This window comes from Elephas maximus, chromosome 1 (assembly GCF_024166365.1).
Source record: "Elephas maximus indicus isolate mEleMax1 chromosome 1, mEleMax1 primary haplotype, whole genome shotgun sequence".
Lineage (NCBI taxonomy): Eukaryota > Metazoa > Chordata > Mammalia > Proboscidea > Elephantidae > Elephas > Elephas maximus.
Genome location: NC_064819.1, coordinates 152,425,163 through 152,450,887, shown reverse-complemented (window position 1 = coordinate 152,450,887; position 25,725 = coordinate 152,425,163). Strand labels below are relative to the sequence as shown.

The 25,725-nt window shown below is 36.4% G+C and overlaps 1 protein-coding gene across 4 annotated transcripts in view; it reads left to right on the top strand.

Annotated features, from left to right (window-relative positions):
- The window catches only part of RNGTT (RNA guanylyltransferase and 5'-phosphatase), a 356,175-nt gene that overhangs the window by 265,145 nt on the left and 65,305 nt on the right, over window positions 1-25,725 (top strand). For all 4 annotated transcript variants that reach the window (XM_049897145.1, XM_049897156.1, XM_049897124.1 and 1 more), the window contains one exon: window positions 23,901-23,967. In XM_049897145.1, the coding sequence (XP_049753102.1) occupies window positions 23,901-23,967 (67 nt within the window). The remainder of the gene's footprint in view (window positions 1-23,900; window positions 23,968-25,725) is intronic.

The following is a 25,725-nucleotide window of genomic DNA, read 5'->3' as shown; positions in this document are numbered from 1 at the left end:
CTCTGAGCGCCGGCCCTTAGGCCTTATGAGGCGAGCAGTGGCAGCAGGGGCTGCGGGGTCAGGCTGCTCCTGCTACTCAGGTGGGTGGGCTGGGCAGGCTCGGCTTCCTCCTCCTTGACTTCCACTAGCTCCCACCACTGCCCTCCCAGCTGCTGCTGCTGCCATTCCCGCAGTCTCTAGCAGCAGTGGCAGCTGTTGCAGTGGTGATGAGGACACTGGAAGTGGGTTCCCATAAGGTTTTAATACGGTGTTTGCACAGCGTCCAAATCACATAACGTCTTATCTTACAGACCATATTGTGGACATTAAGCAACGTATGCCTGTAGTAAAGAACATGAGTAGATTTTCTGTTTATTTAAAGTTAGAAATAATGAAGGGATAAAGTAAAATATCTTACTTGTATCTGTTGTTTCATTGGGAAGAATTCCTAGTTCTACTCAAGAAAACATTTAAGCACATTAATAATAGCTAGCTTTTTTATTTTAAGACAAAAACAATTTAAAAGACTAGTGTCATATAAAACAATCACTATGAAATATGTTTCTTAGATTACAGTTTTGAATCTCTGAAAACACAATTTTTTCTTAACTCATGGAAAGAGAGTATACCTTTTTCTGTGTTTACTGGATTACATTTATATAACAAATGTTATCTGTATTACATTTATAAAATAGGATAGTGTTACCCGATTAGGGTCTGTGCCCTGGAGCAGTACAACCAATGTACTCCAAGTCAGAAAGAGAGAGACTAAGTTTTATTAAGAGGTGACACCAATAGGGGTGGGAGTCTGACAGCAATGCAGGCTGTACTTTATGGAGTCCCCCAAAAGCAATTTTTACATCAGAATTTATATGTATTTGGCAAGGATTACCTAATGTTTTTAAGCACATAACCCACAGGTGGTTGTATACATCACAAAACAACTATAAGAAACTCTTTATTAAACTAAAGATACGTATGTCGGACTTCTGAACTCTAATCTGTATGTTTGTAACAGGCTAAAAAAAAAAAAAAAAAAAAATTAAGAATCTCTCGGCTAGTGGAACTGGCCTGCCAACTCTACTCTATCTAAGGAGCAAGAAAGAAAGTTGCAGACCAAAAGTGCCAGGCAGCCTTCCTTGTTGCTGTCCTGCAGAATGAAGGCCGTTTCTCAAGAGAACAAAGAAGAGGAGAGAGACCAAGACCACAGGAGCTGAGAGGGCTCTGCACCCCTTTGGAAAGAGACTAGTGCAGCTGGTGCAATTAAAAAAAAAAATGCTTATAGATTACTTAGAGTATCGTTATGGTGTTAGTTACGTCAAGCTCTCAATCACCCATTTTGAAAAGGGCAAAACATGTTGCGAGGTGTTAAGGTCACAATAGTATAAATGCTGTGGACTTATTGTTAATGGACAGATGTCTTTTCAGAGATCATTTACTGTCTAACCTTTGCCATTGAGTTGATTCTGACTCATGGTGACCTCCTGTGTTACAGAATAGAACTACTTCATGGGGTTGTCTTGCCTGTAATCTTAACCAAAGCAGATAACCAGGCTTTTCTTCTGTGGTGCTGCTGGGGCAGGTTCAAACCACCAACCTTTAGGTGAGTGTTGTTCTTAGATGCTGCCAAGTTGGTTCCAACTCACAGCCACCCTATGTACAACAGAATGAAATGCTACCTAGTCCTGCAACATCCTCACAGTCATTGCTATGTTTGAGCCCATTATTGCAGCCAGTGTGTCAACGACTGTGTTAATAGTCAAGTGCATATCATTTGCACCACCTGGGGACCTATTCCTTGTCTAGACCTCTGTTTACCAGTCGTGATGAACAGATTGTACTTCACTATTTAGATGGATGTAGTTGCAAGAAGGCTTTTAAAAAAGACGAGTTTTAAATATCATGCTTGAAAACATCTGAAGGAAAATGAGAGCCCAGCATCTAATAACTAACCCATTTAATGCGAATTTCATCTTTTTAATATATTTTTTTCTGTCTTTATCATAATAAATGTATTGATCATGATTTCTTTTAAGAACCTACTTCTCATGATTTTAGATGGAAAAAGGCAATAGTATTCGCCTTTAGACCACGTGTAGTGTTTTTAAATACATATGGGTAAACCTTGTTATTTTTGATCAGAGTCTTTTAGAAATCTGGATGTAGTCTAAACACAAGTTGAGTAGAAATACACTTTCATATTGACTTTGTAAAGCACCTTGCTTAACAAATTGGTAGTATAAATTCATTTCAGAAAGTATATTTAGCCTTACTAAGAAAAACAAACAAAAATTTTCAAAAAATCACTGAGCAATTTTAATCACATTCATTTGTATATAAACAATATGCTATTTACAGCTGCTAGCATGACTTCTACTTTGCATATGCTCATTTATATAGCAGTACAAGGCTGAATGAAACAGATAATAAATATAAAGCTAACTAAAAATCTAGTTGCAACTTCTGATTTTAGAAAGTAAGCTAAACTAAGTGATATGTGTTGTGTATATGTATATCTGTGTATCTTGTAGATTATAAGAATTTAAGATAACCAAATTACATCATTTCCAGTTTGATCTGAATCAGATAGAGATGAAATTAGAACAGAATCTTTTTAGGATAGAATCTTTTTCTACAGAGGAGGCTTAGCTGTTAGTCCCAAAACGATTACTTACTGCCTGTTTTCCCCATCTCAATCTTCTGACTTTCGACAACGGTGTCTAATGATAGGTACTGGCCGTAGGGCCCACACATACCCTTGTTTGTTATGCAGTTTTCACAGGGGCAGAAAGTGTATCAGCCGTTACTTTCCACTTACGGTTATAATGGGTACAACAGATTCCACTTTGAGATATGCCACATAAGCTTATTCTTTGTTCAGTAGGGTTCTTTGAGATTTTTTTGTCCAGGTCACATCCCTGAACATACATTTTGCTTACTCTGTATTTTTACTGTCTACTATGTTGTAAAATGATGGGAGTAGTAGTAATAATAGCACCATCAGAACCTATCTAACCTGTCTAATGACCAGGATCAGCCCAAAGCTGATTCCCATGAGGTGGAGGTCAGACATATCTCCACTCTCCAACCTTTTTACCAATTACGACACTAGCCATCCCTCCCATAGCACTCTCTACTTCTCTTCTGCGTTCAATAATCCAATGTAATGACCACATAGAACTCACAGACCATACTTGCCATTAAGTCACTTATTAACGAATAGGGTACAACTTAGAATCAGGATCAACAGGCTGCAACTCAGGAATCAGGATCAGGAAGCAGGTAAGCGGAGTCTTCTTCTTTAGTGCAGGACAGCTCTCTCAGCTCTTCTTGACCATGCAGGCCTCCTCTCAGTCCCCCTGAGGACAGGCCCTTCTCACCCCTGAAGAAAGATTCTGCTCAACCCCCTGAAGACAGCCTCCTCTCGGGCCGCCTCAGAACAGGCTCCCTTTCACCCTACCATCTGTCACTGCTGGCTCTGCCTGTGGGCTCCTTCTGGGCCTGTTTCTGCTAGCTCTGCTGCTGGGCCCGTTCCAGGTCTCTCACTGTTTTCAGTGTTAACAGCCCTTGACCAGTGTTACAGCTCTTTTAGGAGGCTCTTTGCCTCCTCTGTCCCTTTGCCGCTGCTTTCTGCTTTCTTCCTTCTGCTGCTTCCTTAAATTTTTTTTTTTAATTTATTCTTTTAAATTATTGTACTTCAAACGGAGCTTGACAGAACAAACTAGCTTCTCATCAAACAGTAGTACACATACTGCTTTGTGATATTGGTTGCCAACCCCATAACACGTCAACACTCTCCCCTTCTTGGCCTTGGGCTCCCTATCACCAGCTTTCCTGTCCCCTCCCACCTTCCAGTCCTTGTACCTGGGCTGGCGTGCCCCCTTAATATTGCCTTGTTTTATGGGCCTGTCCAGTCTTTGACTGAAGGGTGAACCTCATAGTGAGCCCATGTACAACAGAACGAAACACTGCTCAAGTCCTGTGCCATCCTCACAATTGTTGTTATATGCTTGAGCCCATTCTTGTACCCACTGTGTCAAGCCATCTCATTCAGGGCATTCCTTTCTCTGACCCTTTACTTTACCAAGCATGATGCCCTTCTCCAGAGCCTTGTCCCTCCTGATAACATGTCGAAAGTATGTGAGAAAAAGTCGTGCTGTCCTTGCTTCTAAGGAGCATCCTGGCTATACTTCCTCTGAGACAGATTTGTTCATTCTTCTGGCAGTCTGTGGTGTATTTGATATTCTTTGCCAGTACCATAATCCAAAGGCATCGATTCTTCTTTGGTCTTCTTTATTCATTGTCCAAGTGTCGCACGTATGAGGCTATTGAAAATACCATGGCTTGGGTCAGGTGTACCTTAGTCCTCAAAGTGACATCTTTGTGTTTTAGCCCTTCAAAGAGGTCTTTTGCAGCGATTCACCCAATGCAATACTTCATTTGATTTCTTGACTGTTGCTTCCACAGGCGTTGATTGTGGATCCAAGTAAAATGAAATCCTTGACAACCTCAATCTTTTCTTCTTTTTTTGTAATGTTGCTTATTGGTCCAGTTGTAAGGATTTTTGTTTCCTTTATGTTGAGGTATAATCCATACTGAAGGCTGTAGTCTTTGATCTTCATCGATCAGTAAATTCTTCAACTCCTCTTTACTTTCAGCAAGCAAGGTTGTGTCATTTGCATATCATAACGCAGAATGCAGGTTGTCAATGAGCCTTCCTCCAATGCTGATGCCCTGTTCTTCTTCATATAGTCCAGTTTCTTGGATTATTTCTTCAGCATACAGATTGAATAAGTATGGTGAAAGGCTACACACCTGAAACACACCTTGCCTGATTTCAGTATCACCTTGTTCTGTTTGAACAACTACCTCTTTGCCTATGTACAAGTTCTGCATGAGCATAATTATCTGGAAATCCCATTCGTTGAAATGTTACCCATAATTTGTTATGATCCACACAGTTGAACACCTTGGTATAGTCAATAAAACACAGGTAAACATCTTTTTGATACTCTCTGCTTTCAGCCAAGATCCATCTGACATCAGCAATGATATCCCTTTTTCCACATCCTCTTCTGAATTCGGCTTGAATTTCTGAATCCCGTTGATGTACTGCTGCAACCACTTTATAATTATCTTCAGCAAAGTTTTATTTGCATGTGACATTAATGATTTTGTTCTATAATTTCTGTATTTTGTTGGATCACCTTTCTTTGGAATGGGTGCAAATATGGATCTCTTCCATTTGACTGGCCACGTGGCTGTCTTCCAAATTTCTTAGCATGAAGGAGTGGGCGCTTCCAGTACTTCTGATCTTGGAGGGCAGGAGATTTGTCTCTTAGGTCCAACAGTTTACAGATGCAGAATTGCAAACTTACATAAGAAAAAAAGCCTTTATTGTAAAATGTATTTATCTATCCCATGAGATTCCAGGAAATCAATTATATTTTTCTACCTTCTGTTACCTTCATTGTTCTTGTAACAGCTATTGTGAAATGATTAGTGGAAATAGAATCTGGATGTATGGGTTCAGTCACAGTCTTTCTGCCTTGTTCAAGGGTTTCCAGATAGCATTTCTGTGGTAATTGCTTTTGAGTTAGAAATTTTTATTTTGTTTAATCACTGCTCGTAATTATTTTCTGTGTAATGTCTTGTTTTTTGATATGGCAAATGGTATTATAGTTTATTACTAGCTATCCTGGTGGTGTAGTGGTTAAGTGCTATGGCTGCTAATCAAAAGGTCAGTAGTTCGAATCCACCAGGCACTCCTTGGAAACTCTATGGGATAGTTCTACTCTGTCCTATTGGGTTGCTGTAAGTCAGAATCGACTTGACAGCAATGGGTTTGGTTTTATGAGTTTTTTGGAGTGTTCAGGGAGAGAAAAGTTGAATTTGGAATATTTCCTTAAAAAGTGATCCTTTAAATATCAAATCTGGAAAAGATGGTTTATTACATTATAAATCATTATATGTATATATAACTTATGGAGGAGCCCTTATGGCACAGTGGTTAAAATTCTTGGCTGCTAACCTAAAGGCCAGCAGTCAGAACCAGCCGCTCCATGGGAGAAGGATGTGGTAGTCTGCTCCTGTAAAGATTTACAGCCTTGGAAACTCTGTGGGGCAGTTCTTCTCTGTCCTGTAGGGTTGGTATGAGTCAGAATTGACTCGAGGGCAATAGGTTTGGTATATATAACATATTTATTATGTACCATATTATATTATTGAAGTAATTATATTTCGTTTCCTTAAAGGAATCTTCAAATTATCACTCTTGACCCTTTGTTCTCCTGACTGAAGAAAAACTGTTCCATCTAATAAACACTTCAGCTAAACTTCTTAACTTTGGTTTTTTTTTTTTTTAAATAATATTAGGATCAAGTTCTGAATTTTGCTGGAGGCAGGGGTGGTGAACTTAACAAACAGGACAGTTAGTATTATCTTTACAATGTCACTGTCATTTCCATCTTTATGGATATTTTAATAAAATTAGGAAGAGAATAGTACTTACCGTATAGTTTACCTGTGTTTTACTAATGTTAGGGATGTTATGAAATATATTTATTATTACCAAATTCCCCTATTTGAAGCTACTGTGCGGATAATGTGTGGTACTTGGTTGTGAGTTCCACGTAACAGGAGAGGCACTGACAGGAAGGACTCCAGAAACGTAGTGAGTTTCAAGCATTGCCTGTATATAGTCAGACTTTCTATTTTCTCTATCCCTTTACTTAAGACATTTTTCTTAGACTGAAAGCACAAAGAAGCAAGTGTGATAGTTTTCACATCTTCTCCGGATAGCATATCCTTTCAGACAAAAGCTTATGACCTACCCCTTTGACCTCCACCCTCCCCCCCAAAAAAGAACGTATACCCAAAATTGCATACGATTTTAGGTGGTTCAAGATTCTCTGAAGCACATTTTCTTAAGGTGGGTTCTCTAGAGAAGCAAAACCAGTAAAGTGTGTTAATATATATTGAGAGAGAGATTTATATCAAGGAAATGGCTCACCTGGTTGTAGAGGCTAGAACATCCCAATTCTGTGGGTCAGCATAGAGGCTTCTCCTGATTCACGCAGCCTCAGGGGCTGACGAACCCAGGATCATCAGGTCAGACAGCAGGTCTCTTGCTCACAGGCCATGAAGATCGATGAATCACAGGATTGGCAAGCAAGATGGCAGGTAAGCTGCTAGCTCAATTTCCAAGAACCAGAGGTCAGATGAACTGGAGCCAGCTGCAGAATCCGGAGCCTGTGAGCCTTGTCAGAGTCTACCTGTATTGGTTGTAGGCCACACCCCCAAGGAAACTCTCTTTCAACTCTTTGGCTGCTCATAGCAGATCCCATCATGGAGGTGATCACATTACACCAAATCTCATTGTAGAAGTGATCACATTATCATATGACTGCCAAACTACATCATAACTGCCAAACCACTGAAAATCAGGGCCCAGCCAAGTTGGCACTCAACTTTAATGATCACACTCATCAATGGGCCCTAAGTTAACAGTCTTCCTCTAGAGGATGTAATTATTTTTTTTCTTCACATGGTTAAACTTTGGGACTGCTTGTTTCTATAGGTTAGTAAGATGGGTTCTGAGTGCCTAATATCTTTTAAATTAGTTGTTATATTTAAAGTCAGACTTGATTAAGATTTACTTTTCATTTTGTTAACTGATGGAATAAAATATAAATTATTAGGGTTTAGCTTATTGTAAATTACTTGACTAATTTTTGGCTGCCATCTCAAAAGAGTTGCTAAAATTTCTCAAGTGATCAGTGCTAAGCTTAATTTGGAAACCCTGGTGGCATGGTGCTTAAGTGCTACAGCTGCTAACCAAAGGTTGGCAGTTTGAATCCACCAGGTGCTCCTTGGAAACTATGGGGCAGTTCTACTCTGTCCTGTAGGGTCACTATGAGTCATAATTGACTGGACGGCAACAGGTTTGGTTTTTTTTGTTTGTTTGTTTTAAGCTTAATTCATCAGTATTATTATACTTACTGAAATTGCCTTTCTTCCTCTTGTAAAGAATTAACTGCTCTACCTTTGTGTAGCCATACTCATTTTAATGACAGGTATTTTAATGTTTTTTTTGTTTGATGAAGAATTGGCAGACCTAAAAAAATACCAATTTGTTATTATTTGGGGTTACCCTCTGATTGATTTTGGTGGGTACTTCCTAGTTTTTTAAAATAGCTGTCTAAAACCACTTCTGAGTGAATTTTTAAATGGGTAATTTAATTCTATGGACACGTTAAGGTAATTTAATACAGTTATAAAGTATTACAATTTTAAAATTAAACCATTCATTAGTTTATTCATGAAAAAATTATTGAAGCCAGGGACTATTCTGGATGCTGGAAATAAGGCAGTGGATAAAACAAAGCCTGTACCTTCTTGGAGTTTATTATCTAGGGGAAGAAGAAGGCATTAAAGAAATATAAAGTAAACATATGGTATATCAACTATTTTGATTAAGTTCCATGGAGAAAATGAAGCAAGGTAAAGGGAGAATAGGGGAAGTGTTAAGGGGTTGGGTTGCAGTTTCATAAAAAGTTGCTAGGCCAGGCCACACTGATAAGGTGACAGTTAAGACAGATACGAAGAAAGTGAGGGAGTAAGCCATGTGTCGTCTGGGGGAATTGAAAGTGCAAAAGATAAGCACACCAGTGTAGATAGAGCGAGCAAGAGAGAATGGTTGAGGTAGGGGCAGATCTCGTAGGGCATATATATGTATCTAAAATTTTAAAAAATATTTTGTACAAGGCAATTGATTTCTCTTTTTTTAATGTCATCTATTTTGAGAACATACTTTGATCTTTTAATATATTCAACTAAATAGGTTGAACAAGCGTTAATTAAGCATGCATATGGTTTCATTTCATCCTCAAAACATTTCTGTGAAGTAAGTCTTATCCCTACTTCCCAACAAAATACTGAGATTAAAGAGTTAAGTGAGTTGCCTAAAGTTATACCGTTAATAAGTGCCACAATTAGGAATCAAACTTGGTACATGATTTTAAACCACCCTTTCCACAGTATCACAACAGCCCAAACTTAAAGATGACTTAGACATCCAAGAACCCTAGAATTCCCCATACATGAGTCATCTCTCTTAGAGTGGATTCCTTCCATAAATATTACCCATCATGTTGTTGTTGTTAGGTGACGTTGAGTCGGTTCTGACTCGTAGCGACCCTATGCACAACAGAACAAAACACTGCCCAGTCCTGTGCCATCCTTACAATCGTTGTTATGCTTGAGCTCATTGTTGCCGCCACTGTGTCAGTCCACCTTGTTGAGGGTCTTCTTATTTTCCACTGACCCTATATTCTGCCAAGCATGATGTCCTTCTTCAGGGACTGATCCCTCCTGACAACACGTCCAAAGTATGTAAGACGCAGTCTTACCATCCTTGCCTCTAAGGAGCATTCTGGCCGTACTTCTTCCAAGACAGATTTGTTAATTCTTTTGGCACTCCGTGGTATATTCAATATTCTCCACCAACACCACAATTCAAAGGCGTCAACTCTTTTTCAGTCTTCCTTATTCATTGTCCAGCTTTCACATGCATATGATGTGATTGAAAATACCGTGGCTTGGGTCAGGCGCACCTTAGTCTTCAGGGTGACATCTTTGCTCTTCAACACTTTGAAGAGGTCCTTTGTAGCAGATTTGCCCAATGCAATGCGTCTCTTGATTTCTTGACTGCCGCTTCCATGGCTGTTGATTGTCGATCCAAGTAAAATGAAATCCTTGACAACTTTAACCTTTTCTCCATTTATCATGATGTTGCTCATTGGTCCAGTTGTGAGGACTTTTGTTTTCTTTACGTTGAGGTGTAATCCATACTGAAGGCTGTGGTCTTTGATCTTCATTTAGTAAGTGCTTCAAATCCTCTTCACTTTCAGCAACCAAGTTTGTGTCATCTGCGTAACACAGGTTGTTACTGACTCTTCCTCCAATCCTGATGCCCCGTTTTCTTCATATAGTCCAGCTTCTCGTATTATCTGTTCAGCATACAGATTAAATAGGTATGGTGAAAGAATACAACCCTGCCGCACACCTTTCCTGACTTTAAACCAATCAGTATCCCCTTATTCTGTCCAAACAAGTGCCTCTTGATCTATGAGAAGAAACAGCTGCAAACATCCATTAATAATTGGAACCTGGAATGTATGAAGTATGAATCTAAGAAAATTGGGAATCATGAAAAATGAAATGGAGCACATAAACATCCATATCCTAGGCATTGGTGAACTGAAATGGACTGGTATTGGCCATTTCAAATCAGACAATCATATAGTCTACTATGCTGGGAATGACAACTCGAAGAGGAATGCTGTTGCATTCATTGTCAAAAAGAACGTTTCAAGATCTATCCTGAAGTACAACACTGTCAGTGATAGGATAATATCCATACACCTACAAGGAAGACCAGTTAATACTATTATTCAAATTTACGCTCCAACCACTAGGGCCAAAGATGAAGAAATAGAATATTATTATCAGCTGCTGCAGTCTGAAATTGACCCAACATGCAATCAAGATGCATTGATAATTACTGGCGAATGGAACGCGAAAGTTGGAAACGAAGAAGGATCAGTAGTAGGAAAATATGGCCTTGGTGATAGAAACAATGCCGGAGATCGAATGATAGACTTTGGCAAGACCAACGACTTCTTCATTGCAAATACCTTCTTTCACCAACATAAATGGCGACTATACACATGGACCTCGCCAGATGAAACACACAGAAATCAAATTGACTACATCTGTGGAAAGAGACGATGTAAAAACTCAATATCATCAGTCAGAACAAGGCCAGGGGCCGACTGTGGAACAGGCCATCAATTGCTCATATGCAAGTTCAAGCTGAAACTGAGGAAAATCATAGCAAGTCCACGAGAGCCAAAATATGACCTTGAGTATATCCCACCTGAATTTAGAGACCATCTCAAGAATAGATTTGATGCATTGAACACTAGTGACAGAGGACCAGACGAGTTGTAGAATGACACCAAGGACGTCATCCATGAAGAAAGCAAGAGGTCACTGAAAACACAGGAAAGAAAGAAAAGACCAAGATGGATGTCAGAGGAGGCACTGAAACTTGCTCTTGAGCATCGAGCAGCTAAAGCCAAAGGAAGAACTGATGAAGTAAAAGAACTGAACAGAAGATTTCAAAGGGCCTCTTGAGAAGACAAAGTATTATAATGACGTGCAAAGAGCTGGAGATGGAGAACCAAAAGGGAAGAACATGCTCGGCGTTTCTCAAGCTGAAAGAACTGAAGAAAAAATTCAAGCCTCGAGTTGCAATAGTGAAGGGTTCCATGGGGGAAAATATTAAACGATGCAGGAAGCATCAAAAGAAGATGGAAGGAATACAGAGTCATTATACCAAAAAGAATTAGTCAATATTCAACCATTTCAAGAGGTGGCATATGATCAGGAACTGATGGTACTGAAGGAAGAAGTCCAAGCTGCTGTGAAGGCATTGGCGAAAAACAAGGCTTTAGGAATTGATGGAATATCAATTGAGATGTTTCAACAAACAGATGCAGTGCTGGAGGTGCTCACTTGTCTATGCCAAGAAATATGGAAGACAGCTTCCTGGCCAACTGACTGGAAGAGATCCATATTTATGCCAATTCCCAAGAAAGGTGATCCAACCGAATGTGGAAATTATAGAACAATATCATTAATATCACATGCAAGCAAAATTTTGCTGAAGACCATTCAAAAACAGCTGCAGCAATATATCGACAGGGAACTGCCAGAAATTCAGGCCGGTTTCAGAAGAGGACGTGGAACCAGGGATATCATTGCTGATGTCAGATGTATCCTGGCTGAAAGTAGAGAATAGGAGAAGGATGTTGACCTGTGTTTTATTGACTATGCAAAGGCATTCAACTGTGTGGATCATAATACTATGGATAACACTGAGAAGAATGGGAATTCCAGAACACTTAATTGTGCTCATGAGGAAACTTTACCCATCATGTAGTGATTTTTAACTGACACAACTACAGTAGAACCTTTTCCTGACCTTACAGCCCTCCTTTTCAACCTGCAGAGTAGACGAAAATAGGAGATTACATATTCTTAATAAAAGAAAGAATATCTGTAGAAGTTGGGAAGATATTAAATAAATTGAAGACCAGATAGCTTTAGCAGGGAGAATAGAGGAAATGTAAGAGTATATGCCTAGAAATGCTGGGGAGTTGAAGAACAGATCGATAGCTCAAGACTGGATCGTCTCAGTTAAATGAGAAATAGAAGTGCCTTTTGGAGTGAAAAGAGAGGGGGAATGTCCTTGACATTTGGGAAAGGAGAAGCTCTGGAACAACCTCTGAGAATATCAGTGCTGAATCAAGGAGAGAAAAATGTTTGAAATTGCTGATAGACTTGTGCTTTAGGAGAGGATTTTAAGACTACAGTTTTTTTTTTTTTATTAAATAACTTTCATTTAATTGTACTTCCGCTCTGTTTAAGTCATTCAAAAAACCTGGTTACTTTGTATGAGGAAAAGATATTATATGACTACTCCTAGTGTTTTTGCTGAACATTCTCTAAGATTGTAATGACGAGAACCCGCTTCCTGAATGCACATCATTCACATAACAGAATGGAAAAGATCAATGGAAAAGTTGTGATTATTAGATAACTCCAATCTCACTGTTTGGGAGGAAATTATCAAATCAGTATCACTGTGAAGATAAGAAGGTCTTTAAGTTATTTGTAAAATATGTTCCTAGTTATCTAGGTAATGTTTAGTTTATTTTCATGATTCTAAGAAATTTTAAAGTTATACATGCTGTATAATATTGCTAGCATTGTCCAGTAAGAGTGTCTTTCTTGTAGACATCTCACCATTTCTGTTATCAGTCCAGCGCAAGAGATTCTAGAACTTCATCTTGAATACTTAGAATATAGTTGTTACATTACTGAGATTTAGCTGTCCTACATTGTATATAAACCTTACATCAGTTGTTACTTGATCAAGGCATATATCAAGGATAAATCTAGTAATTTATAAGTAAAATAATTAAGACCTACAATTCAGCATTCTAGTCAATTAATTTTAAATTTGAGGTAATTAAGGAATAGTTGTGGTATGCTTAGTTATAAATGTATTTATCATTAGTTAAGTCCCCGGTGGCGCAGAGAGTTAAGCACTGAACTACTAGCCAAAAGGTTGTTGGTTCAGACCCACCTAGAGGCCCCTTAGAAGACAAGCCTCTGGTGATCTGCTTCCGAAAGGTCACAGCCTTGAAGACCCTATGGAGTAGTTCTACTCAGCACGCATGAGGTCCGCCTAAGTTGAAACTGACTCAGTGGTAACTAACGATAGCAATATCATCAGGAATAAATTTCTTTGGAACTGATATCAAAAGAAAGAATAAAATGAATTGTCATAGTTCAGTTTCTTTTATTTGAGCTAATCTGCTAGGTAAAAATTTCCCTCATGGATTTTACAAACTACAACCAGCCAAAAATTATTCTGTTTCAAAAGAATATACTGATTGAGTTAAGGGTAGGAACTGTTGAGCTAACTCAAAATAGGCTGATTCATATTTATAAATAGAGCCATAAAAATGATAAACAATTAATTGCTTTTTAAGTAAAGAAAGTATATACCTCGCAATGAAAAATCATAATTCAACACCTACTATATTCCATAATTTAACACAAAGGATTTATATGCAATATTTACTAAAGGAGTATTCAGAATAAAAGTAGTTGCTGAGAGAAGACCAATAGAATGTATATTCTGTCAATGGGACACTTAGGTGGTTTTCTGCATTTTGGTTATAGCTGGTGTATCAGTCAGCATCTTATGGGGAGTTCTGTGGAGCTGAAATTATCCTTGAAATTCAGATTTGCAGTAATTCTACATTTCTTTTTAATGTGAAATATAACAAATCTCAATCATTTTGGGGTCTGTGATTTAAAAAATAACATTTTTCTTTTTGATCGATCATAGCTATTATTGAAATAGCTTGTAACATATGATGTAGTACTATAATTTAGGCTGAAAAATTGTCCAGTCAACTTAAATTTCTCTGTTCCAGTCTCTGAAACATCTTTTTCTGCAGAAATGGCTGCTTGACATAATGTTCTTACACGTCCTGGGGGAAAAAAGACTTCATGGTCAAATTCTTACTTGTCTGAAGTATACAAGGGAAATGTTTCACAACAAAAATAGAAGGAAAAAATAACATTCAGAATTTCCTAACACAGGGAATGAAATTTTTATTTCATTTAAGCTTTTGAAAAATGTGCTTTACACATAATGTTTTAAAATTGTGTGTGTGTATATGTGGAAGACAGGATATGTATATAAGGTAATTACAGCATTTCTTTTTTTTGTCATGCCTGGGAATTATGACCTGTAATGAAAATTTATGGTTATGATGGTGATTCAGATAATTATAGATTTGAGGTTAATCCCCACAGAAATAACACCTCCTGCGCTTTTATAGGTAAAAATAATACATAGAATATTTCTTAGCATCATTAGATAACCGTCTAGGCAAGGACCTGTGTGTATTTAGTGATTCCCCTGTTAAAATCTATTTTCCAAATAATTCTGCTTCATGTTTACACAAGCAGTTTTTTACATAATAAATCAGCTACCCACTTACATTAATCTGGATGGGTCAATTTAGAATTGTTTATAAGCTCAATTCGCTCTATTGTCTGTGAGCTGCTGTAGTTTTTTTTTTTTTTCTTTTCAATTTTTAACAAAGTTTAGAAGTTTCAGTCTACTCTTTTACAACTTTATTGAGGTATAGTATAATATACATAGTTTAAGTGTGCAATTTAATTAGCTTTTACATGTGAAACCACCACGCTCAAGATAAAATGGTTAACACATGTGTCACCTCCCAAAGTTTGCTCCTGCCCTTGTCTAATCCCTTCTCCCTCCTTCCCTTCTTTGACAACCACTGATCTGCTGTCATCGTTTATTAGTATTTATTTTCTGGAATTTTATATAAATGGGAGCTGCTGTTTTTGTTTGGTCTGGCTTCTTTCAACTTTGGATTTATCCATGTTGTTGCCTGCATCAACAGTCTATTTCTTTTTATGCCGAGTAGTAGTCTATTGTATGGCTATATCATAATTTACTGTTCACCTGTTGATGGACATTTGGAATGTTTTCAGTTTTCGGCTATAATGAATAAAGCTGCTCTGAAACATGGGTACAAGTCTTTGTTTGGGTTTATACTTTTGTTTCTTTAGAGAAGACTGGCAAGCTTTTTCTTTAATGAACCAGCTAGTAAATATTTTAGGCTTGTGGGCCTGGGTTCTCCCTCCCTGCACTGTGGCCTGAAAACCCTCCCCAGGCAGTAACCTGTGGCAGCCATAGGACTCACCCACTTTGTTTGCCCTCCGTCAGAGACCACTGATCTGTGCTGCCTGTAGTCCAGTTTCTGAAATCTGTTGTCTTTGTGCATTACATGTGTGTGTGTTTAGTTGTTTAAGGGGAACGGGAGCAGGTAGTCCTGTCCCTGTTACTCTGTCTTCGTTGCAAGTGGAAAATCTTTCTATACATTTTTAATACATTTCTGCTCCTTTTTCAATTTTAATGCCTTTGAATTTAAAATCATTAAGCTCACATATGTGAGTTCTGTGTTTTCATATTTATGCCATAGAATATGTAGCTTCAATACTAGATACGTTTTCATTTTTATGCCATAAAATGTGTAACTCCAGTACTAGGATGTGTGAATGTAGGATTCCTAGCAACTTTTAAAATATTCATCTGTTTATGTGGAGATGTTAAAATATATTAATAGATCAATTAATACTGTACCCCTCATTTAGAAGTCACTCTAGCTCTCTTACTGATTGCTTATGTTTTTTTTCTTTGTGCATTTATGTAGTATTTAGTAAGCTCTTCTATATTATGAAATATAGTACACATACAGAAAAGTGTATAAAATATAAGTATAGAGCTTAATTAACTATTACATAACCAGCACCCATTTGACGACTACTCAAAACAAGAAAGAAAAGATTTCCAGCATCCCAGAAGTCTTCAGCATGCTTTTTCCCAATCATAGCCTCCTCTCTTCTGCCAGAGGTAATCACTAGCCCTACCTCTGTAGTTTTTACTTCCTTGCTCTTCTTTATACTTTTACTACTTGGGTATGCATCTCTAAACACTGGGGTTTGGATTTGCCTGGTTTTGAACTTTACATAAATGTCAATTTTATGTTCTTTTATGTCTGGTTTCTTTTGTGCGATATTGTGACTTTGAAGTTCATCCACAATGTTGTGTGGCATTCATTCCTTTTCATTGCTATATAATATTCTGTCATATGTAGGCATTTTGATTGTTACCAGTTCTAGGCGATTACCACTAATAGCCAAACATACTGGTATATGTATTTTAGGAGACATTCGGACACACAACTGTTGGGTATATACTTAAAATGAGAATTGCCAGGTCCTAGGTTATGCAGAAGACTGAAGAAGAATTGATGCATTTAAATTATGGTGTTGGCAAATATACCACGACTGCCAGAAGAACAAATAAGTCTGTCTCGGAAGAAGCACAGCCATGATGCTCCATAGAAGCGAGGATGGCGAGATTTTGTTTCACGTATCAGGATGTCATGCTTGGTACAGTAGAAGATCAGCAAAAAAGAGGGAGACTGTCAACGAGGTAGATTGACATGGTGGCTGCAACAATAGGCTCAAACATAAAACAATTATAAGGATGATGTGGGACCGGGCAGTGTTTCGTTCAGTTGTACGTAGGGTTGCTATGAGTCAGAACCGACTCGGTGGAACCTAACAACAAAAACAAAGGGTATGCATATGTTCAGTTTACATTACAAACATGTCATACATTTTTTTACTCAATGGCTGTCTCTTTCAGTCTCTTAATGATGTCTTTTTAAATTTTTTTTATTTTGAAATACTTTTAGACTTATGGACTTCTTTAGATTTATTAATTTTAGACTTCTTATTAATTCTACTAATTTCTGTAGATTCTTTGAGACTACACACACACACACATTCATAAATGATGAGAACTTTCTTCCTTTCTAATTTTTACATCTTTTTTTTCCCTTGCATTATTGTACTGGCTAAGATCTCTAATGGATCATTAATGAAAAGTGGTAATAGAGGGCACTTTGAGTTTTTCCCATTCTAATGGGAAATTTTCAACATTTCACTGGTAAATGTGTTCCCTGTAGGGTGTTTGATTGATTGATACCCTTTAAATGAAACTTTAAAGGTTAGCTTTTCTTCCCTGTTTTCTAAGAGTAATTATAAAAGCATATTGAAATTTTTCCAATACTTTTTTCTGCATCTATAATATGATATTTTCCTCTATTTTGTTCATTGGGTGAATTATCAATCATGGATTAATTAATGTTAAAGCACTCTGTGTTCTTGGAATAAAACCAGTTTGATCAATTTTGCTGGATTCTATTTCAGGTTTTTTTTGTTGTTGTTTGTAGTTATGCTTGTGAGATAAATTAGCCTGTACATTTTATTTTTATACTGCCAACATTGCATTTGAATACCTGTGTGTCAGAGTTATGCTGGCCTTGTAAAATGAATTAGGAAATATTCCCCGTTTTTTTTCTAGAAAAAAAAAGTATGTGTTTTGAATTATTTTTTTCTTAAATGTTTGGTAAAATTTGATGATGAACCTGTCTGGACCTTTTGCCTTCTTTGTGGGAATAGTTTAAATTTTTTGTAGTAGGACAGCTGAGATTTTCTGTTTTTCCTTGTGTCAGTTTCAGTGCATTTAATTATTTTAGAAGTTGTCTGTTGTAAATTTTCAAACTTGTTGGTGTAAAGGTGTTTATAATATCCTCTTTTTTTCAATGTCTGTAGTCTGTGCTCCCTTTTTTAATTCTTAATACTGACTATTTGTGCCTTATCTTTTTGCTTTGTGAATCTTAGGAATCTATTACTTGATTATTATTTTAAAGGAAGCAGTTTTTAGACTTATGGATCCTTTCTAGTATATGTTTTCTATTTAATGAATTTCTGCTCATTGTTATTTTCTTCTATCTTGGGGGATATAATTTACTATGGTTTTCTAATTTCTTGAGGTAGATGCCTAACTGATTGATTTTCAGTGTTCTTTTTTGGTATATGCATTTTGGGTCATAAATACCACTCTAAATTGTACTTAGCTCTATCTCACAAGTTTTAATATATTATTTTTTTGTTATTCAGTTCAAAATATTTAATAATTTCCAATGTGATTTTCTCTCAGACCTATGAGTTATTTGTAAATATATTTCTTTCTTTTCAGACATGGGAATTTTCTGATTATCTTTTTGTTCCTGATCTCTAGCTAAATTATTGTGTTCAGAGACTATAATCTGAATTATGTCATTTGTTTGATATTTGTTGAAATCTGATTTATGGCCCAGCATGGGTCAACTTTTGTAATTGTTCTGTGGTGCATTTTCTGTGTCCGTATATTATGCAGCTGTTAGATGGTGTTTTCTGCATCTTTGTTAATGGTGTTGTTGAATTCTTCCATTAATATTTTTGTATTGCTTTATTGTCTTTTTTTCCCCCATAATTTACTGAGAAAGGACAGTTGAGAATTCCTGCTATGATTGTGGATTTTTTTGTTTTCATCTTGTAGATTTATCAGTTGTTTTGCCTTAAATATTTGGTAGCCATGTTATTAGATGCATATAAAGTGCTTGATGAATGGAACCTTTTATTATTATGGGGTATCTCCCTTTGCTTCAGTAATACCTTTTAAGATGATGTTTTCTTTGATGATACTGTAGTTGCACGTTGTCACTGTTCATTCTCTGAATGAATGATTGCTGAACATTTCTTCTTATATACCTTTGACAGATCATTCCAAACTTTCTGTTGTTTACTTCAGCATCTTATTTACCCTTCCCTAGTCTTATTCATTATTTCTGTTATTGATTTCAGTCAGTATTTATTTCACTTAGCCAAATGTCTTTTCAAATAATTTATTTCTACTGGCGCACAAATTCTTTATTTAAGCTTTTTTTTTTTTCTGTCCTACGAAAGTCTAGAGCATTTCGTTAGACCTGAATAGAAAAGAATAGAAGAGTATAGGCTATGAAAAGTCATTAAGGATAATAGTAAATATACTCATTTGATCATCTAAATTTTATATGGACCTATGGGCATATGCCTCTTCTGTGTACATCCGAGCAGACGTCTCAAAGAATAACTTAGGCCTTCTCAATAATATGCGTTTTCTGAAATTCAAAATGACTCTATTGACTCCATCTTAAGGGTATTTGCTTTTTATTTTTTCTAGTACTGAATTTATTAGATATAATTTGGTCTTGGAGAACTTGCTGCCTGGCTAAAAAGTATGATTTTATTTAAGTCAGTATTCAAGATACTGTAAGTCTTTTCAAGGTATTTTGTTGTGGTTAAAAACATAATATACCTGGTAGTTACTACTGTAGACACAACAATGAATTTTAAATTATTTATTCTTTTTAGAAAGATCCTCTTTTTTTTTTACTTTTATTTTATAAGAATTATAGACTCACTTTCCTTTTAAGACAATTTTTCTGTATAATGTATCATGAATATGGTGAGCGAGGTTCTTTTAAGTAATGTTCATCCTACTACCAACAAGTTTAATTTTTTTCTTTTTGCAAGAAACTTTTATGGAAACAATTTTGGGGCTTTTTTTTTTTTCCCCAGGATAGATATTTGTATTTGGGAAATTGAAATCCACAGAAACATTAGTTTTGCCTGTCTTTACCTTTTCAAAAGCTCTTTTTTCCCCATCAGTGCCTTGTTGTTACTGCTTTCCAGAAGTATCCTCTTTGGTGATGCTTTTAGTTGCAAGCATATAATTTAGGGGTTTTGGCATCTATGTAAAGATTATGTTAATGTTCACATAACTTAAGGGCAAAACAATCACTTGGTACTAAATGAGTCAAGGTTGCTATTTTGAAATATATATATAAAATGTATTTATCAATGCTGACTTAATGTCTTACTCCAGGGATTTAAAATGTGTGATTGCTGTAATATACACAAACACCCTGCCACAATAAAATGGTGCCTATACAATTTGGCAGAATACTTTTTTGAGAGATAAAAACAGATTTAAAGAAATATTCCATTTTAAAAGTGGGAACTTGTTTTTTCAAAGCATTAATTATCTTGTATATAACAGACCTTTAAATTATGATACATGTTAAAACCCACTCAAATGAAGGTGGTAATGTAATACATGGTAAGGAATAATAGGCACATGAATGAGAAGGAACAGTATTTAAAAAGCGAATTAGGTGTGTGCTACATAACTGATACATTTAAGAAATATCTGAGTTAGAAAAAGGTAGTTATTAGGTAGGCAGGTTGGAGGGCGGGGCACACAAAATGGTATATTGGAAAACGGCCTGAAATGCGTATGCATAGTAATTAGAGGCAATTGATTTTTAAAGGTTAGCCAGCTTTTATTCTCTTTCTTTTCTTGCGTATATCTGTATGAACAGTAACTGTTCCTATTTCTAAAAGGGGCAATTCAGCTTTCTGTGAACATTTGTTATAGGAAATAAATTACCACTCCTGTGTATAACTGACATTAAATTTGTGATACTAGCAGTGATTTGTGAGACATTTAAAGTTTTGTTGCTGGGATTAATTTCTTATTTGTCATAAGATGTCTAAGAAATTCTCCATTTCACTGTTTCACTATTGGGATTTGAGGACATTTCCTATAGTTTTTACTTACATCCTGTGAACAGTGCTTTTCATCACGTTTATAACCTTCAACATCATGTTAAAATGCGTTATTACGCGCTGTCAATTAAATCCCAAATGTAAGTAGCTTTTCGCTAAGTTGGTTTAATTCTGGATGTGTTCCTCAGCTACTTAAGTTCTTTTACTGGTCTTTAATGATCTACTGTATTTCATGTATTCTAAGATGATTTCAGCATGTGCTTTCTTGATCTTAATCCTGCTCTTTGTCACCATTGAGTCAGCCCCCAACTCATGGCAGACCCCGTGCACAACAGAACAACAAAACGCTACCTAGTACTGCGTTATCCCCATGCTTGGTCACAAAGTGGAGTGTTGTGATCCAAAGGATTTCTTTTTTTATTGGCTGATTTTCAGAAGTAGATTGCTAGGCCTTTCTTCCTAGTCCATCTTTCTCTGTTCCAACCTGCGACATGCACCCGTCTGTGGTAGATGGCAGATGGGGCTGCATAGCAGGTGCATTGTCAGGAATCTGTTTAGGTTTCCTGCATAGAAGGCCGGAATTCCACCACTGAATCACCATTGCCACCCTTAATATTACTGTTGTCGTTAGGTGCTGTCAAGTTGATTACGACACATAGTGACCCCAAGTGACAGAGCAGACATACATAGGGCTTTCTGGGCTGTAATGTTTACAGGAGCAGATTGCCAGGTCTTTCTCTTATGGAGCCGCAGGGTGAGTTCCAAGCACCAGCCTTTCAGTTAGCAGCTGAGTGCTTAAAATTGCGCCACCAGGGCTTTTTCTAAGCCCAAACAAAACCAAACCCATTGCCATCAAGTTGTTTCCAACTCATAGCGACCCTATAGGACAGAGTAGAACTGGCCCATAGAGTTTCCAAGGAGCAGCTGGTGGATTTGAACTGCCAGCCTTTTGGTTAGCAGCCAAGCTTTTAACCACTGCAGCACCAAGGCTCCTTCTAATCTTACTAAAAAAATCCCAAACCTGTTGCTGTCCAGTCGGTTCTGACTCCTAGCAGCCCTATAGGACAGATTAGACCTGCTGCATAGGATTTTTAAGGAGTTACTGGTGGATTTGAACTGCCCATCTTCTGGTTAGCAGCTGAGCTTTTAACCACTGCACCACCAAGGCTCCTTCTAGTCTTACTAAAGAAAAACAAACCTATTGTCGTCGAGTCAGTTCCGACCCATAACGACCCTATAGGACGGAGTAGAACTGTTCCTTAGGGTTTCCAAAGGAGCAGGTGGTAGATTCAAACTGCTGACCTTTTGCTTAGCAGCCAGGCTCTTAACCAGTGTGCCACCAGGGCTCTCATAAAGCATGAGCCAGGCAGGAGTCAAGCCAACAGTCTTCTCCTGTGTAGTCTGAGGCGTTATCCATTGCACTGATGGCCAAAAGGTGTCAATCACCTTACAGCTGCCACCAGGTGGCAGTGATTATAAGATACCATAGAGTATCAGAGGCATTCCAATTTCAAAGCTGTTAAATTATGAATAAATGTATATCCTGGAACCGTTGAGAGTTTTGAAGTCTCTAAATTTAAAAGAGATGGTTATGATAATCTTACGTTCTAATTTTTACTGAGGATTTTTCACTTGATTGAATTTGTGATTCTTTATATACCATTCAGTGTTCCATTCTCAGATTCATGCAGTTGGATTTAGAGTCACCATTAGAGATTAGAATTCTGTTACCTAGCATAAAGACTTAACCTTCATTAAGTAGTTTCTGAGGAGAAGTATCCTGGCCTAATGGCAAGGAGTACAGGCCATTTTTCCTCCTTATTCTTCATCTACTATAATGTTAAGACTAGAGTTATCCATTTACTCACAACATCTACTAAGAAAATACTTATGATAAAAGGATGAGATATTTCTATATTGAGATTAATTAGACCCAAGAATGTTTACTGTGATTATGTCCTCCCTATACTTAGAGAAGAAAAAAAAAAAATTTTGTTTTCTTATACTTAGCACCACTACCATCCCCTGTCTTTACACAAGCATAGTTCTAATGATTATGTTACTTCATTCACTATGTTTCAGCACAGTAAAAAATGGTGGACCTCTTAGGAGTGAGACTAGGAAGGGAGAGATGATGCAGAGAAACTAACCTTTTTTTTTTTTTTTAGTGTCTACATGGTTTGATTTTTACTTCTATGTACATTTATTGTTTTTATAAGTAATAAGCAAGTCTTTTAAAATATGACTGCATAGTGCTTACTGAATAAAGCATATGGCATTTGAGAACATTCATCTTCTATTCCAAATTTCCTTTGGGTCCTTATCCCCCACCATGTTATCTTTTACTCTAGCCCTAGTCTACCCTTTGTCTCAAATCCTCTGCATTCTCAGGCCTCTATTTAAAATTTTCTTTTTGTCTTAGTCCTTGTAAGCCCAAATCCTACCTATTCAGAGTTTTCCAGACCCTTCCATAGCAAGTACCTCTTACTCTACTACTTCCCTGTGGTAAATCCCTCTATTACACTTAGCAAAGGCTACCTTTGTAAGGGTTAATTATTTATATGTCATAGTCTCCTATTAGATTTTGAGCTGAATTATTTAGGTTTGTCTCCTTTTCTGCATAGTAGAGACTTAAAAAAAATGTTTCTTGAACTTAATCCTTCTAGATTTTAAACATATGCATTACTTCTTTTAATTCTCCTCTAGAGAGACTATGTAGTTATTTTGATAACATTACTAATGTTACTAATATGTAGAGTGTTCTACATTTAAGTTTTCATTCTCATCTCTCATCAAGTGCTTTCTTTAACCCAATATTTTCTGAAATATAAGAGGTATTTCTTGTTACTATCCCATAATGCAAAAGAGAAGAATAATTGCATAGATATTAATTTTCTCACAGTAGCTATTCTTTATATGGAGCCTCTGGGTGGTACAGGCAGTTAATGCACTTAGCCACTAATTGGAAGGTCGGAGTTTCGAGTCCACCCAGAGGCACCTTGGAAGAGAGGCCTGGTGATCCACTTCTGAAAAATCAGCCAGTGAAAACCCTGTGGATCAGAATGGTCCACATGGGGTCGCCATGAATCCAAATCTACTTGATGGCAACTGATTTTTTATCCTTTATGCAAATTTTTAATATTTTATATAACTTTAACATTTAAGGAATGCTTTATAAATGATATTTTTAAATTTTTAAATATTTTATAAATGGTCTTTTGTTTTTTTTATTTTGGTAGGTTACTTCCTCAGAATGTTGGCCTTCTCTATGTTGGAGGTTATGAAAGACCCTTTGCACAAATCAAGGTATGATCATTCGTTTTTGATGTGCTTTTTATACATGTAGTACATTTGTTCAGAACCTACCAAAAACTTGCAAATAACCATCGAAATATCAAAACAGACAAAAATATTGTGAATGTGAAGTATTAATTTGCTTTTGCACATTTCTGCTTAAGAAATCATTCAGCTTTTCAAAGAAATTGATTATTTCCATTTTCTAGCCCATACTGGAATTAGCTTTGACTAAAGCAATTCAGGGATTACTTTAGAAGAGTAGAATTTAGAGCTACACAGATTAATCTTTCATATCACCCCTTTTGCTATTAAAAATTTTTAATGACTTTATTGAGGCATAATTGATATACAATAAACTATATATTTAAAGTATATGTTATGATAAATTTTGACATGCATACACTCATGAAACCTTTACCAAAATCAAGATAATGAGTGTTGCCATCATCCCTAAAGATTTCCTTGTTCCCCTTTGAAATCTGTACCTCTTGTCCTTCATTGTCTCTTTTAGTTCTCAGGCAACCACTGATCAGATTTGTGTCGTTATAGACTAATTCACATTTTCTAAAATTTTATATAAATAAATGGACTTATACATACAATATGTACGCTTTTTTTTGCTTCCTTTGGCTCAGCATAATTACTTTAAGATTCATCGATGTTGTAGCACTTATCAATAGTTCATTCTTTTTTATTGCTGAGTAGTATTCCATTGAATGGATATACCACAATTTGTTTATCCTTTCACCTGTTGATGGATTTTTGGGTTGTCTAGTTTTGGGCTATTACAAATGAAACTGCTGTGAACATTTGTTTAGAAGTCTTTGTATAAATATATATTTTCATTTCTTTTGAGTAAACACCTAAGAGGGGAATGACTGGGTCAAATGGTAGTAGTATGTTTAACTTTCTAAGAAACTGCCGAACTGTTTTCAAAAGTGGTTGTTCCATTTTACATTGCCACCAGCAGTGTGTGAGAATGCCAGCTCTTCTACATCCTCATCAACATTTGATATCACCAAACTTTTAAGAGATAGCCGTTCTAGTAGGTGTATGGTGGTATTTTGTTGTGGTTTTAATTCACATTTGACTAATGACTAATAATGTTGAATGTCTTTTCATGTGCTTATTTGCTATTTGTATATCTTCCCTGGTGAAAGGTATTCAAACTTGCTATTTTTAAATTTTTTTCTTATTAATGAGTTTTAAGAGTTCTTTATACATATATACATATATACATATATACATATATACATATATACATATATACATATATACATATATACATATATACATATATACATATATACATATATACATATATACATATATATTCTGTCATGTCGTTACTGTTGTTAGTTGGCATCAGCTCATAGTGACTTTATGTATACACAAGCCTTTATTAAATATATGCTTTGTAGATATTTTCTTCCAGATATGATGTCTTTTCATTTGCTAAATAGTGTCCTTAATATAGAGTTCTTAATGTTGATGAGGTTTAATTTATTCATTTTTCTTTTATGGCTTATGCTTTTGAGCCTATATTTAAGAAATATTTGCATAACCCGAAGTCATAAGTATTTTTCTTCTATGTATTCTTATAGAGGCTTTACAGGTTTAGATTTTACATTTAGATTTATTACCCTTTTGAGTTAATTCTTTATATGATTCAAGGTATGGATTGATGTCCTCTTTTGTACATGGATATCCAGTTTTTTAAAATCATTTGTTGAAAAAATGATCCTTGCCCCACTGAGATGCCTTTAC